Source organism: Pygoscelis adeliae, unplaced genomic scaffold (genome assembly GCF_000699105.1).
Source record: "Pygoscelis adeliae isolate BGI_AS28 unplaced genomic scaffold, ASM69910v1 Scaffold227, whole genome shotgun sequence".
NCBI lineage: Eukaryota > Metazoa > Chordata > Aves > Sphenisciformes > Spheniscidae > Pygoscelis > Pygoscelis adeliae.
In genome coordinates this window covers 3,089,200-3,104,393 of record NW_008825100.1, presented here as the reverse complement: position 1 = coordinate 3,104,393, position 15,194 = coordinate 3,089,200, and the positions used below count along the sequence as shown (strand labels likewise).

The following is a 15,194-nucleotide window of genomic DNA, read 5'->3' as shown; positions in this document are numbered from 1 at the left end:
TTAGTGAGAAGTGAGGGAGAGCAGCTGTATGATTTCCAGCAACGTTACTGTAAGTTAACACTATTCCCCACTCCTTGTTCAACAGGGACGGTGCATTTCATACTGAATATAACAGAGCGGTCACGTTGAAGGTAAATTTAAATATTTGATTATTATTATTTTGGTTTTGCTAGATAGGGGGGAGACATTTGTGGATTAAAAACAGGTGTTGGTACTTTTTCATGCTGAAGGCATGGAAGGGAGGGGGTTAATCTTCATAAACAGCTGTCAGAATGACCTAAAGGTTTTTGTGTGTGTATGCGTCCGCCAACCACAGATCCAGGAAAACTGTGTATTATTAAAAAGATTGAACCCATGTTGAACTGTAGTGTAAATTGTGAGTTAACTTGCAGGCTGGTAACAAATAGGGATTTTCTTGTTTTGATTACAAGGTGCTATTAATGGCAGTATAACTAAAAGTATTAGCTGAATACTGCATTTTGGTAAGGAGTTCTATGAGGTTTTTAGGTTGTGTGTTTACAAACTTTAAAGGGAGCTGAGTGGCCTTACCTTTTGTCGGATTATGGAACCACAGTTCCTACGGATGTGCCCCGAGTGCAGCAGGGATAAAACAACCTTTCTTCTCCTGCAAACCTTGACACAAAGCAACAGAAAGCAATGTTCTGTGAGGGCAATGGAAGGAAGAAGACATGAAACGTGAAATGAATGTGTAGATCTTGATTGTGGAAATGGTGGACTAAAAGCACAGTAAGCAGGCCGAAAGTGCGCAGCCTTCCTCTGCAAAGCCCTGGTGAAGCACTGGGAGTATCCTCACGTGAGGCTGCAGCCCTGCAATGACCTGGCTTCCAGAAATGACTTCTGGCCAGCTCTGATGCCCAGTTCCCGTTTCTCTTCCTCCTCCAGCAAACCCGGCTCTGCACCATCACTGGTCTTGTGGAGGCTTGATGAAACCACCTGAGGCTGACATCATTACCTTCACTTCCCCTTTCTAGCTTGTTCAGGGGTTTGGCCTGGGATGGAGGAAAGCCTGTGTGAGATGCTACATGAACCTGAGTCTGTCAGAGTGGCTGTTCCTAAGCGCGCTTGCTCTGGACCTTCTTTTTACAGCCAGAGTTGTTGTGGGGTAGCTGGTGGGGGGGACTGTCTTGGAAGCGTCCCCTGGCTTGAATCACCCATTCAGCCTGCACTTGGGGTTGTCATGCAGGATGCACCTGAGGTAGGGAGAGTAGGACTCTGTATCTTCCCATCTCCTGCAGTAGAAATCTTGCCTGGCACTAGGAAGGGCAATGTTAGATACCCAGCCTAGTCAGCAAGTGCCTGAGGCTCCTTCTGTAATTAGTGAGGAAATGCACTTGGTGAATTTTTTTCCCTCTTGGTGGGTGGTGGGGCGAGGGAGACTTGTTAGTTGCCTAAATTTGCGTGTTATGAGCAATGCATGAAATGTCTTTCCTGCCCTCCGTAAAGTGCTGCAACCAGGAATTAGTGCTGTCATTCTTCCTTACAGATCGGATCAACTGGAAAGCACCTGCAGAGCCCCAGGGGGCGTTGGGCTGAGAGGCAATCATAGCACAACAGGAACCATACCATTTATTCCTTCAGTTGCGGTTTTGTGATGAGCATTTCCCCCTTCCCTCTTGCCCTGCCTGCTGGGGAGAAGGAAGCAGCATCCTCTGGACAGGGATGTGCAATTCCAGTGCGGGTGGATGAGAGGTTTTGAAGCTCCCTCCCTCTAGGACCTCTAGTCTTTCTTAATTTAACTGCCCTTGTGAAACCAGCTGCTAATGATTTACAGGTTGGACAGTGCATCAGAGCTGGGCAGTGGTCAAATAACTCAGCTGAGCGTTTACTTGTTCTGCTGCTCACAGCTGCCTGAATATTTTCTGTATTTCTCCCTCTATACCACTTCTTCTCCCTGTTTTCTTCTGTTGAAGCAGTGACCTTTCTTTCTCTCTCTCACCTGTGTTTGTCAGGAATCTCCCAGTACATTACAAACAGCGAGCAGCAGAGCAACACAATTACACAGAGTATCATACCCATTTTACGGACAGGTGGACACACTGAAGAACAGGGAGATTAAAGGATTTGTTTCACATCATTCAGCAAGCTTGTGGCAATAAATCTCAGATCTTCTTTCAAGGCATCCAGTAGACATATTAATATATGTATGACATTTTGGAGAATGATGGACATGGCTCTGAAGAACTGTAAAAAGATTATTCTGAAGTAATCGGCAATTTCATAGATGTGGTTGATCCAGCTGATAGTGTACTTGGGGTTTTAAGAAAAGCTTTTCGTTTCTTAAAGTAACTAAATCCTTCTGTAATTAGCAGAGATGCCCTTGTGGGTTTACTGTTAGAAAAATGAGGAAAAAAGGATAGCTCAGTGCTCAGAGTGGGGGGAAGTTAGTTAGCAATCAGAACCTCCTGCTGCTGAGACCTGTGTTAGGATTGGGGTATCTGATAAAGGGAGGCGAACTGCAAGATAACAAAGTTTGGCACTGCAAAATTATTAGGAATAAGTCTGAAGAAATATTTCCAACTCCTTGCAGAAGGGTTTAGGTTCTCACAGCACAAAGTGGCTTGTCAATATGAAAGTAGGAACTTGCGGGGTAATGAACATGAGAAGGAAGGAAAGGACAGAGCTCCAACTATGCTGGAGTAACGCAGGCTGTTGTAATGGGTTTTGAATTACCAGTCAGGACAGCAGTTGGCTTGAAAATATTGGCCCTGTGTTTAACAGTATTTAAAAGTCAAAGGAACAGAGAGTGGAAGAAGAAATGTTACTGCATCATCTGAGCCCATTGGGTTCCTTCATCTTGTGTCTTGTATGTGATTCTGGTTGCCCCATCAAGTGAAAGGTGTAGAAGTAGTGCCCCCACAGAAGGGCAGTGAGGATGATCAGAGGCACAGATGGCTTGAATATTTACGTGAAGATTCTTGGGCTTGGAAAAAAGGACAGCTGGAGGAGATTATGATAGATATTTGTGTAATTGTGAGTAGCTTGAAAAAGGAAATGAATACCTGTTTTTTCTCCGGACTTGGCTGCAAACAGTGGCATTTTGAGGAGGCTGATTTGAAACAAATAACAGCAATGTTTAAAAAAAAAAAGTTGTGGAACTCATAGCTACATGTTGTGAAAGCCAAGAATTTAAAAGTCTTAAAAACTGTTTCAGATAGTCATAAAGGATAGATCCATTGACAGTTAGCAAACACAGAGGTCCAAATACAACAGCTGGTGCAGAGTCCATAATCTTAATTAGTTGTTGCCAGAAATTGAGAGCATATACCAGTGTATGCTATATAAGAATGGTACTAGTATGGTTTTTCCCCAGGTATCTGTAGTCAGCCGCTGTTAGAGACCTAAGCTTAGATCAGTCTGTGATCTTAACTGGTACGTCTGTTCATACATTGCTTTAGCCACACCATGTCCTAATCCTTGATAGTGCCATAAGGCTGGTATCCATGCTGTGTTTATTACATGATGAAGCCTTTTCTAGAGAATAAAGTACAGGGAGAGTTTTACTCTCCTTCTGAAATGGAGAAAACTCATTAAAGTACAAATCTGCTCAGTACTAGCAAAAGGAATAGACTAGCGGAATAAATTGATCCTGCTCTAAACTCTGAATCCTTTTCAAGTCTGCTGTTGTGAGGGGGGTGTGTGTGAAATCAAGGGAAGTCTCTTTATTAGCATCCCTACTGCATTATACTTCAAAGGAGTGAAAAGTACATGGATGTGTTTCTGTGTGTGTGTATATATATATTTTTTTTTTTTTCCCAGGTTAAAACCTAGGTCCATATATGATAGCCAGCTATTGTGCTGATAAAACTTGCTTGCTTTTAGCAGCATAGGCTGGATGAAGCCATGTCCTGTATCCTGCCGAGTTTAACGTTCAAAGCTGTTGCAGGGGTTTGGGCAGCGGGTTACAGCCCAACGTGGCTCTGTCGGTGCCGCGGGGTCAAAGCAGGTCCTGAGCATGTCGTGGTAGGACAGGAGCATTAGCTGATTCTTCAGTGTGGGGGTTGCTGTGGCCTGGACCTTGCTCTGGTTTCTAACCCAGCAGCCCGGGGACCACTGCTTTTCTGTGATTAGAAAGTCCTGTGGTTTGTTTGGCGGAGGGGGAGTTCTTTCCTATTTAAAGGCACACAGGAAGTTCTCTTCACTACATGGAGTAATGAGTGCAAGGCAATGTACTGCCTGCTCCTGCCAGAAGACATTACACATCTAACTTTTTTCTGTCTTGGCTGAGAGGGAGAGGCTGGATGAATTAAATCTCTTTAATCCCCCATCCTCTAACCACATCTGTTTCTACATGACTGAACTTGGCATGCAGGAATTCTTGAAACTAGCAGAGTCAATCGCATTCATTAGCTATTTGAAATGTTGACCCCTCTCTCCTCCCCTCCAATGTATAGTTGAGGTCTGTGCAGACTGAGAGCGAGCAGAACTTGATGTAGCTTTCCTAAATGTAGAACATCTCTCCTGTTTTGTCCTCTTCTCTCCTTTCCCAATATATTATTAAGTCGTCTTAGGGCATCATTTGGGATGTTAATTCTTCCAGTTTTAGAGCTTTTTACAACTGTAACTCCATTATAAATCACTCGATTTTATTTTTTTTCCTAGCTAGCTGCTTTTGCTGCTAATGCCATATTAAAACACGTTTCTTCTCCTTGAAGTGTTTGTGGTCCCAACACTATTACCTCACCCCTTAGGTCTTCTTACTGTGTACATTAAGTGCTTTGCTTTTTGTCTAGTGACTAATATATGCTGCCTCTTGTGATAAGACAAATCTCTTCAATATTAGCTGTGCAAGTAGACAGAAACATAAATGCAATAAGTGGATCCTGCCGTAAGTTCTGAATCCTCCCAAGCCTTGCAGTGCCAACTGAGATGCAGGAAAATGAGCTGAACTCCACTATCTGCTGATAAGCTGTTGGGATGTTGTACCAGAGCAGCCCTATCAAAGGCAGAGAGGTGGCAAAAGTGTCTGAGTGTTTTAGTGGCGTGTGTCACCAAGAGTGCCGCTAACCTGCTCTTGAGAAGGTGGAGTACAAACCTGGGCTTTTAGATGGATGCTCGTGGTGTGTGTTAGTATATACTTAGCTCTGCTCTTCAGTTGTGAGCTGCTTTGGCAAAATATCCCTGTACGCCGCAAGAACGGGCAGGGAAGACGACCGGCCTGGCTGAACGGGGAGCTTTTGCTGGGACTCAGGAAAAAAAGGAGAGTTTACCGCTTGTGGAAGAAGGGGCAGGCGACTCAAGAAGAGTACAGGGATCTCGTTAGGTCGTGCAGAGAGGAAATGAGAAAGGCAAAAGCCCAGCTAGAACGCAACCTGGCCGCTGTCGTTAAAGACAACAAAAAAAGTTTTTACAAATATATTAATGACAAGAAGAGAGCCAGGGAGAATCTCCATCCTTTATTGGATGCGGGGGGGAACATTGTCACCGAGGATGAGGAAAAGGCTGAGGTACTTAATGCCTTCTTTGCCTCAGTCTTTAGCAATAGGCAGGTGTACTCTGCGCTGGGTGAAAAACTGGCTGGACAGCCGGGCCCAGAGAGTTGTGGTGAATGGAGTTCAATCCAGTTGGCGGCCGGTCACGAGCGGTGTTCCCCAGGGCTCAGTATTGGGGCCAGTTCTGTTCAATATCTTTATCTGTTACAACCAAGAAAAGGAGAATTATGCACTCCCACTTAAATCTTATGCACTATTCTAACAGTTTCATCTGTGACATTGAGGTGTAAGGAGTTGTTTTTTCTTAGCCTTCTAATTTTTGTTACTTATAAGAACCTCATTCATGACCTGACACAATATTTTATGAAGTCAACAGAAGGGCTGTCAGTGTTTTTAATGAGCTTTGGATCAAGCCCTCAGTTTTTCATCAACACAGAATAAATCCTTCCGCTACAGACACCAGTGTGACATATACCGTATGAAGGTCCAAACTCTCTCGCTCCTCAATTGGCTCAAGGTTTGAAGTCAACAGTAGCAGCAAAGAGGAGAACTTGGGGACCATCAAGAGTGATATTACCTGTCTCATGTATCTTTGTTTTGGGATGTACTAGAACTGGAGATTCAACCATCATTACTGAATAGCATGCAACAGATTATTGTGCATTGCAGAGCACCACATATGAAGAAAGCAAGGCTGGGAGAGCAGGAGATGAGGTTTTTGTCACACACATTCCTAAACCAGACACCATTTGCCCATGTCCATTACCAAGATTTCTAAGGGACAGCCCCTATCTTCACTACTCTTGCACAATTCTTTACAATGACTATAAACCCTGATTTCACTTGGAGTGTAAGTGAAACCTTAGAAACCTTTTGAGTCACCATCCCTGGAAGTATTTAAAAGACGGGTAGATGAGGCGCTTAGGGACATGGTTTAGTGGGCATGGTGGTGTTGGGTTGACGGTTGGACTCGATGATCTTGGAGGTCTTTTCCAACCTTAATGATTCTATGATTCTATAAATATCCCATGGGCTGTAAAAGGCTTTAATGAAGCTTTTCTTTGCTCCAGCTCCAAGTAAGTTCACTTAGTGTTGTTGCAGCATCATCCACTCACTCTTACAATAAAGGAAGCTCCTTGGGGACCTCATTTTGTTACTGGTGTGGCAGAGATCCTGTTTGGGAGTGGACACATACCGTAAATATCCCATGGGCTGTAAAAGGCTTTAATGAAGCTTTTCTTTGCTCCAGCTCCAAGTAAGTTCACTTAGTGTTGTTGCAGCATCATCCACTCACTCTTACAATAAAGGAAGCTCCTTGGGGACCTCATTTTGTTACTGGTGTGGCAGAGATCCTGTTTGGGAGTGGACACATACCTACAAGCAATGCCACAGAGAAAGAAATAGCGTCAATCTGAGTGGTGAATGAATACAGAAAACCAAGTATTATGTCTCCTAGAGCACAGACATCTGAGGATAACAGTGATCGAGCCTGTGCTTCCATGTACAGCTGGAAATGGGGGGCAGTGCGACTCTGCTGGAATCCATGGAGAGCGTTTCATTGACTTCGGAGGGCTGGAGTTTCCCTCAGGCTCAGGCTGAAATCAGAACCAGCAGAGAGTATTTCCTTGTGATAAAGAGAATATCTGTGGTCTGCTGAAATGGATAGTTGGTTGCGTGTCAGTCAGGTAAAGCAGTTAGAAAGTATGCATGCATGTGTACTCAGCTTGTTGAGTATGAGAGCTGCAGAGTCATAGGGTCTTGTATTTCCCACTTCTCTTGTCATGTTTGCTTCTTACTCTCCTACTTAAATATCCATTGAGTGCAGTTTCTAGGTAGATGGGTCATAGAGGGAACTATTGGTGCATTGTTCTTCCTCTGACCAAATAAGCAGTTTGATCTTTAAGTGTGGAGTTCATTGCTTTTGCTCACAGCAAGTGTCAGTGTGCCCTCCAACGAGTCCTATTGGATTCAAAGGTTACTCAGATATGGTGAAAGGCATGGGAACCTGACCTCTACATAAAGAGAAATCTTTCCTGCTAAGCCAGGGAGTAGCTGTGGAAGTATTGCAGATCTAGTACCATTGAAAGAGCTCTCTGAAGGATCCTTGAAGCTACTGTCTGTGTGCTGGTCTACTTCCACATCGTTTTCCCCAGTTTTACAGTGGAAATGGGAACTGGTAAGTTGGGGTATCGGTTATGAGGAGAGTACACACCAGTGTATCTCTTGGTTCTCCAATAAGAGATTTGTGTTCATCTGCATTAGAGCAGATGAGTATATGAGCAGAAAAGCAAAGGCACTAATTGGATGGGGTTCGCATGACAGCATGGATTTGAGATTAGATGTCTCATGGTTTCCATTCATTTTGCTTTAAAAGCTTTTTTCCCCTGTTTATTACAGTCTATGGTGGCCTTTCTCAAGGATCCAGAAGGTGCTCCGCTGTGGGAGGAGGATCCCGAAGCCAAAGATGTTGTGCATGTTGACAGTGAAAAGGTATGTTAGCTGGATAGATGTTCTATATGTTTTATAAATATATGGGATGAAGGGAGTGTGTATGTTTGTGTTAACTCTTAATGAAGCACTGTTAGTTCCTTTCTTTGGAAGGGAAGTTTAAAGCACCCAAACTGTTTTTAAGTGACTTGACAAAGTTTGTGGCTTGTGATAACTATAAAGTCTCCTGCTTCCCACCTTCCTCTCCCTTACATGTGGTCATGATATTAGTCTGCCAGCTACACAGCAAGTGTCAAAACATTGTGGATGGTGTGGCAGCAGAGACCTGTTTGTCTCGGGGAAAGTGTAGCAGCTTGCAAGATGCAGTCACTGCAGGATACAAGTAGGAGTACAACGGTGCTCTTACAACTGCAGGTTGTCCTTAAACTTTGGGTTCCCTCATGTGCCTGAGGTTGTCTTGGGAAGTCTGCAGCAGGAAGGAACAGGATCCAGATCTTGAGTGCTTTAACCTTCTACAGTAACTGTCCTCTCAGCGTTTAAGTGGGAAAGCAGCAAATACAATGAAAACTACCTTAAAGCCAGTGCCACCACAGAGCTACCCATTATTTTCCCTCTAATATAATCAGCTTGGTCTTTTGTATTAGTTTTCTAGTCTATAGATTTTTAAAACTTAATTGATTGGACTCTAGCTGGTATTTCATAAAGGGCCTTTTCAATTTTCTGGCTTTCATTTTTCATATTAGAAACAGTTATTTTGACATTCAGTTTTTGTAGGAAGATTAATTTTTAATGTTCACTCTCTGTACTCTATTACAAGCCTTCCAAGGGTTGCATTCAATTTGAAAACTTCATCTGGTTTCTCTATCATGCTGGTTCTGAAAAATCTATTCTCATGGCTTCTCATAGGTCCGATAAGGTTTCATAGTGTGGAAACTGAACTTGTTTATTATTGAATCTGACTTTTTGAATTAGAGTATGGCTTTTTGGATGGGTCAGGGAAGAAAAAGTTTCCAATCAGAGATTCTGCAGCGAGAATAAACTAAGCCATGCAACTTCCACGTCTCAACAGTGAAGATACTGGTCTAGGATATTTAGCAGATATTCGAATCTATAACAAATTTTGCCATCTTCTTTCAAGTTAAAATTGAGCAAGGAGAAGATACTCAAGTCTTGTCTGTTAGGAAAGATGACCCCTCTTCCCTCAGATAAATGAGCGTATATTATATGAATACATATATTAACTTTTTAAAGTTGTAACACAAATAATAAGAGGCATCTTTGGGTATAGGTCCGTTTTTATTTTCTTTGGTTCATTCACTAGGAGTTGAGAAGGCTTCTGAAGAAGGAAGACAAACCCCTTCTGATGATGTTCTATGCCCCCTGTAAGTAACCCAGCATGTCCTCTCACCTCTTTCTCCCTTCTCCACTGAGAGATCTCCAGGTCTGAGTAGAAGCCTCACCTGTGCTTCACTAATGACCATCTTGTCCCATCTTTATCATTCAACTCCTTGTGTTGTTCTGCCTGTTCTCAGTTTTCCCCTAGTTGTCCATTGCTTGTATCCTAGTCTTGCCTCTTTCTCTTGTGATGATGATGATTCTTGCTTGTTGTTCTTTTAAGCAGCTGCTTTCTGTAATTTCTTTACCCATTGTCCTTTCTAGATTTGTGTTGTACGAGACAGAAACACTGTATGTTGAGTGCATAAGTGTTAATACATCTGTCTGAGAGTGCCTAGCCCTCTGGCCTGTTCGGAGCTGAAAGTGGAAACGGGTATTGCACACGCTTTTTACTTTTGCAGTTTGAGCCGTAGCATAAGACAAGCTGGTTCCACACAAGGAAAAGATCTCCAGAGGAGACCATGGAGTTGAAAAAACCCAATGTATTTGTTCTTCGTAACTGCAGGCAGAGGGAACAGTGCAGTGGTCAGGAGCAGGAATATCTTTCCTACTGCATCCAGGAGGCACCTTGGGTGTTTACTCACGTTGGCAGGAGTAACTTGAATACAAGTGAGATTTCATGGGGTGGGCAGGAAGGAAAGAGAAGAGCACATTGGAGTCATTGCATTTCTTTTGTGACCTTGACCTTGTATTGCTGCTATCTTGTCATCGCATTGGCTGCTTGTTCCTTAATTTTGCAGATTTATAACTGCTTTTTTCTGTGCTTCCTGGTGACTGGTACATGAGAGGCTTTCCAGCTCTCAAAACAAGATAGTGTTGCACTGGAGTTGTTGCTCAGCTGGAAAGCAGGGGAGCCATGAGAAAGGAATGCACGTGTGACCTAAGCTAGAAGAGCCTCCCAGCGTTGCCCTGATAGGGAAATTGATGTTAGGCACCACTAGCAATTTGCTGGCTGATTCTCTTTAAAACTGTGTCCCATGGCAGCATTATCTTGTGTTTCCCAGTGTATTTTCTCTTGTAATTACTGCCTGAAACGCCATTCTACCTTTTTAGTGTCACTTGAGTACTGCCAAGATGGACAGAATTGCCCAAGACTTAGTTTATGCATCAATAAGAGAATGTTTTTTCCTTTAATTAAATTAGTTGCAGCTCTGTGCCTTCAGACTCTGCAGCAGGATGGTCCTGTGTGGCCTGGCATGGCGCGTTGTTGCTCCCAGTCAGTGCTGCCGCCTTAGCATCAGCGGGAGACGATACGCCTGCTCTGCCTGTAAATTGCCCCTTCAGGGAGAGTTCAGCTGCAGAGTGCTTTCACAGTTTACCTGTATCATGAATAATTGTTTTCCACAACTGAGTCTCTTCCTGAAATGCGACTTATCTAATCCTTTGTTCTCTTTGAACCGTTCCCCCAGAAACCCTCCTCCTTCCAGTTTCTCTTCTTTTGAAGTGGCAAAACACCTGCTAGTCTTCAGTGCTGTAATACTTTTGCTGCTTTCTAAACTGCTGTGAAGGAAGCCTACTTGTAAGTTTTTTTTGGTTTTTTTTTTTTTTCCCCCTCTGATTTAGCAATTCTTAACTCCCTCATCTTTTATTTAACACACAAGACCTTCTGACTTGGTTCTTGTCCAATTTCTCTTTTCTTGCTCCTGTTACTGGAGACAGAATACATCCAGCAGTTGCATTAAAGTACTGGCTTTGGGCAGCTGAAGTTACTGGTTACATACAGGTGTTACCTTTCATAACTGGGAGCAGCAAATCAAGGCTGGTCACTAAAGGAAATTCTGTTTTTCTTTACTTGTAAGGGGCGAGTCAGGGGGGTGTTTGGCACAAGAGGACATGAGAGGCTTTGTCTGGGAAGCTACGGGGAAGACAGCTGCATTATTTCTCTGCTTTGTTGGAAGCAGGAGCTTTAGATTCACTGTGGCAGATTCATAGGAAATGGGCTCTTTCATTACGTACCAGTGCAGAGGGAGATGAAAGTGACTGCAAACTTAAATGTAGTTTCTTTAATATTTCAGGAATGCTTGGTCTGGGTAAAACAACTCAGAGCAAAGGCATACTTTCCTTAGAAGATATTACCTGCCATTTGGAGACCATTCACTGTACTTTTGGACCTATATTATAAAGTCCAACAGCACTAAATATGAAAAATTAGGTATACTTATAGGCATTCAGATTTATTTGTAGTTAACTGTGAAAGAAGACTCCTGCAGGGAGACGGTCTGGATTTGGCAACAAAAAGGAGCTGTTTATAATGTCACTGAAAACAGGGCTTTAAAAATGGAGGTGTTAACTAGTGAGTTTAATTAAGCCCCTCCTTTTGAGTCAAAATACAAGAAGAAAGAACAGAAGAAAATCATTTTCCAGGTTACCCTTTTATGCCTGTATAGGGATATATGTGGCTTGACAGCGTCCTCAACAGTATAACCCAGAAATGTGTGGGTAGGAGAGGTTGTACTGAAGTGGGTTTGGGAGCGGTGAGTTTGAGGCAGCAATAGAGCCGGGAACGGAAGGACTATAGGGGTGATGGCTGGGTGGAGGAGGCTGATATGTGCCTGTGCTCCAGAAGGGAGTCCAGGGAGCAGTAATAGGTTGAAGAGGGGAAGAGAGAGAGATGGATAGCGGGGGAGTTAGGGGCCTGAGGCTGCTGAAGAGAGAAGAAACAGAGGATCCAGAGATGGTGTTAACAACTCGTATCTTTTGTTGTCTGTCCAGTGGTTTGGATGAAGCTGCAAGACCTCAGTGGGCCTCAAATGAGCGGTCCATGCCCACCAAGAAATCGTCATTTTGACCAGCACTAATTTAGCAACCTCACTGGCAATTTCAGCAGAGAGATCAAAGATGGAAAGACCGCAGAAACAAGAGCTCTCTTTCCTCTGATTAAAGGATGTTCTTCCCAGGCATGCTGATGTGATCCTAAACCAGTGGCTGCAAAATCTGTTCCTCCTTCTGGAAGATACTTTCAAAACTCTTGTCTCTTCACCAGAATAAAAATGTTGACTGCTGTCCTGTGGTGGACCCAAGAGTTTCCACAAAAAGTGTCTGAAGTGCTTGGCCGCAGCTTCCTTTTTTTCATGCTGTCTGCACTCCCGCTCCTTCCCATGTGCGTGCATGTATTTTACTTGGCAGGGGTGAAACCTGCTGCTTACAAGGTGATTTAGTGCTAATCTGCTTAGCACTTGAGAGCGTCATCAAACAGCTTTTAGCACACTCCAGCTATACATTGGTAGTCTTCCTCACTTGCCGTTTGTCTTTTCCTCAGCACGTAAAGTTATTGTATCTTACAAGGGCTGTTACTTCTTCTGAGTTATGTCTTCTCAATTAACAGAGCACTGTTTACCTTTTGATGTCTGTTTAATGTGTTTAGGAAGTGTGTCTCAAATGAATTTCAAAGACTTGTTAAGCTGGGATGAATCTGAAGTACCTTCCCCCTCCCTTACAGACCAGAAATGCACAAAGCTTTTTTTTTTTGTGTTCACAAGCATGACATCTTCCATTGACTTTTGAAATGTGAGTTGCATCTTAAGTTCCCCTCTGGGTTCAGCTCAGAGCCTGAGGAATATAGGATGGTGTTACTCTTTCCAAAACTGGGATGAGAAATGAGTATGAAAATGAATAGCATGAAAAACATGCAAAAATAGCTGCATGTAACAAGAAGTAACATCCTTAGAAACTAATAATCTAATAATTATTTAGTGAAATAGATAAGGAATTTTGTTTTAAAATTTTTTGTATATAAAAAAAAGTAGTTTCATATGCTTTGGAACATAGATCCTGTAGAACAATCTGAATAGAGTTGTTGGCATATTACTTACACAATTTCTTTTTTATCAGGGTGTGGTGTTTGTAAGAGAATGATGCCATCTTACCAGCAGGCAGCCACCGAACTGAAGGGTAAATATGTAAGTGAGAAGATAGGATTTATATAAAATTTTAAAAAATCCTTTTAACACTTTATTTTTTTGAGTATTTAAAACCACAAATACTTATTGAAGTGGGGAATTTTTAAGCAAGTCGAAACAAAACAGAAATGAGTGACTCTGTTCCAGATCCCTTCAGGATTCTCTCTCTTGGTTTTTATTCTTCTTAAACCTTTGGAAAATGAGGTGTTAACTCACTTGCCCTTTAAATCTAGTGTAGTTCTTGCCATGGAAAAACGGGCTCTGACACTATAAAGTTTTATGTTTAGCTTCTAATTTGTGAGTTTGTTGAGCTCATGTTGGTAAAGATAATGAAATGTTTGCCATAATGGGTTTGATCAGTTTTTTCGCCTGATGTTTCATAGGATGGATGCCCTTATAGTAATAATCCACTTTTTTAGTGGAGAATCAGTGTCGTGGGAGGGGGATTTCCTTACATGAGCTACTGATCATCCTCCTAGCCACTAAGCATAAGCATTAATAAAATCTTGTAGTTTTAATATAGCTCTGTCAACAAAGTTAGCATTCATACCAGATTGAAATGAAAATAAATTTTGACCATCATAAAATCCGTCAACAGCAGTCACAATAATTTAGTTACCTGTTCGTACTAATAAGGCGTATTGATCTCTCTAAGCAAGTTGAAGGCACTTCTCAAGTCAAGGTTTGATAATGTGCTTAATGTATAATTTATACGATGCCAATAATACACGAGTGACAAAGAATTAGGATTGTTGTTTCATAGCTTTAGCTGGATTTGGTCTGATCCTACCTGTTGGATCATTCACTGTCGAGTTTACAGGTTTCCTCGGGAGAGGCAGCATGTGATGAGGAAAAGATGAAGCACTGCGGTTCATCGCTAGGGCAGCTCTGGCCTTTGCTGCTCATAAGCACTGAGTACTGTCAGACTCCCCCACATCCTCGCAACTAGTTGTTTTCAGAAGTGTTTTCTCTAAATCCTTGTTTGCTTACGACTGAAATGAAGTGGGAGTTGTTCAGATTTAATTAGGACATGGTACAACCCTTGAAGATATTTTTAAGAGCTTTTTCATCTAACCAGGCAGCACTCTAATGCCATCTCCCCTCGGTGGAGGGCGCGCCACGGTCTTTGGGAAGGCACTCCCCTCTTGCATGGCGGGTACATTGCGAGGCATAGGGTGGGCAGGAATTAGGAGTGTAAAGAATCACCTATAGAGGTAGTGGTGGAGAGAAGGCATGCTGCAGGGCACTGTGTTCTCCTGCAATTATCCCTTCCTTGTCCATGTGCAGCTCGTTTTATTAAATTCAGACCAGAGAATTTAAAACTCCACATCTATTCTAGCTTGATTATTTCCTTCCTCACTTGGAAGTGGTTTCTGTAGATCCGGGCTAATCCTGCACAGCTGAGTGACAGGGCTGTGGCACAGCTCTGAGACTGGCAGTGCCTGTGCTTGATGCAGCTCAGGTCAGGGGTGCTCTTTGCACTGGCATGTTTTTAGTGCAGGATCAGATCAGAGGAAAGTCCGATTACACTACTGCCACCCGTATCTTTCACAAAAATCAGTCTGTTCATCTAAATTTGACCTAATCAGGTTCCTGAGTGGGATGTGTACACAGTTTGCCATTTCTAAAGTTAACTGTGCTATACCCATCATAAATTATCCATGAGGTACCTTAGAGCGATGTTGACCTCCAGATCAGACTTTGCTGGGGAGTTTATGATTGGTTTGGCCTTTTAATCTCACCTGTCATTAGCTGTCAGGATGTGCCAGGCTCAAAAACTATTATTGCTATTATATAGCAGGAAAATGAAGTACAGTATTGCCTATTTAATAAGTCATAAAAATGAAAAGGTGAACTGTACCTGTTGTCGGTTGCTATGTTCTCTTGGGACTGGTTGTTTCTTGTCCCGGTACTGTTACTGAGAGGAAGGCAGGGTGGCATTTTCAGCGTTGCATTTGGTTTAGATCTTGCAATTCCATTACACACAGTGCAGAAGGAAAAA

General features: G+C 42.7%; 1 protein-coding gene across 1 annotated transcript in view; it reads left to right on the top strand.

The window, feature by feature from the left end:
* Positions 1 to 15,194, top strand: part of PDIA5 (protein disulfide isomerase family A, member 5) — a 95,833-nt gene that overhangs the window by 21,691 nt on the left and 58,948 nt on the right. Inside the window, exons 5-8 of the mRNA XM_009327175.1 lie at positions 86 to 131; positions 7,848 to 7,940; positions 9,220 to 9,280; positions 13,125 to 13,192. Coding sequence (XP_009325450.1) covers positions 86 to 131; positions 7,848 to 7,940; positions 9,220 to 9,280; positions 13,125 to 13,192 — 268 coding nt within the window. The remainder of the gene's footprint in view (positions 1 to 85; positions 132 to 7,847; positions 7,941 to 9,219; positions 9,281 to 13,124; positions 13,193 to 15,194) is intronic.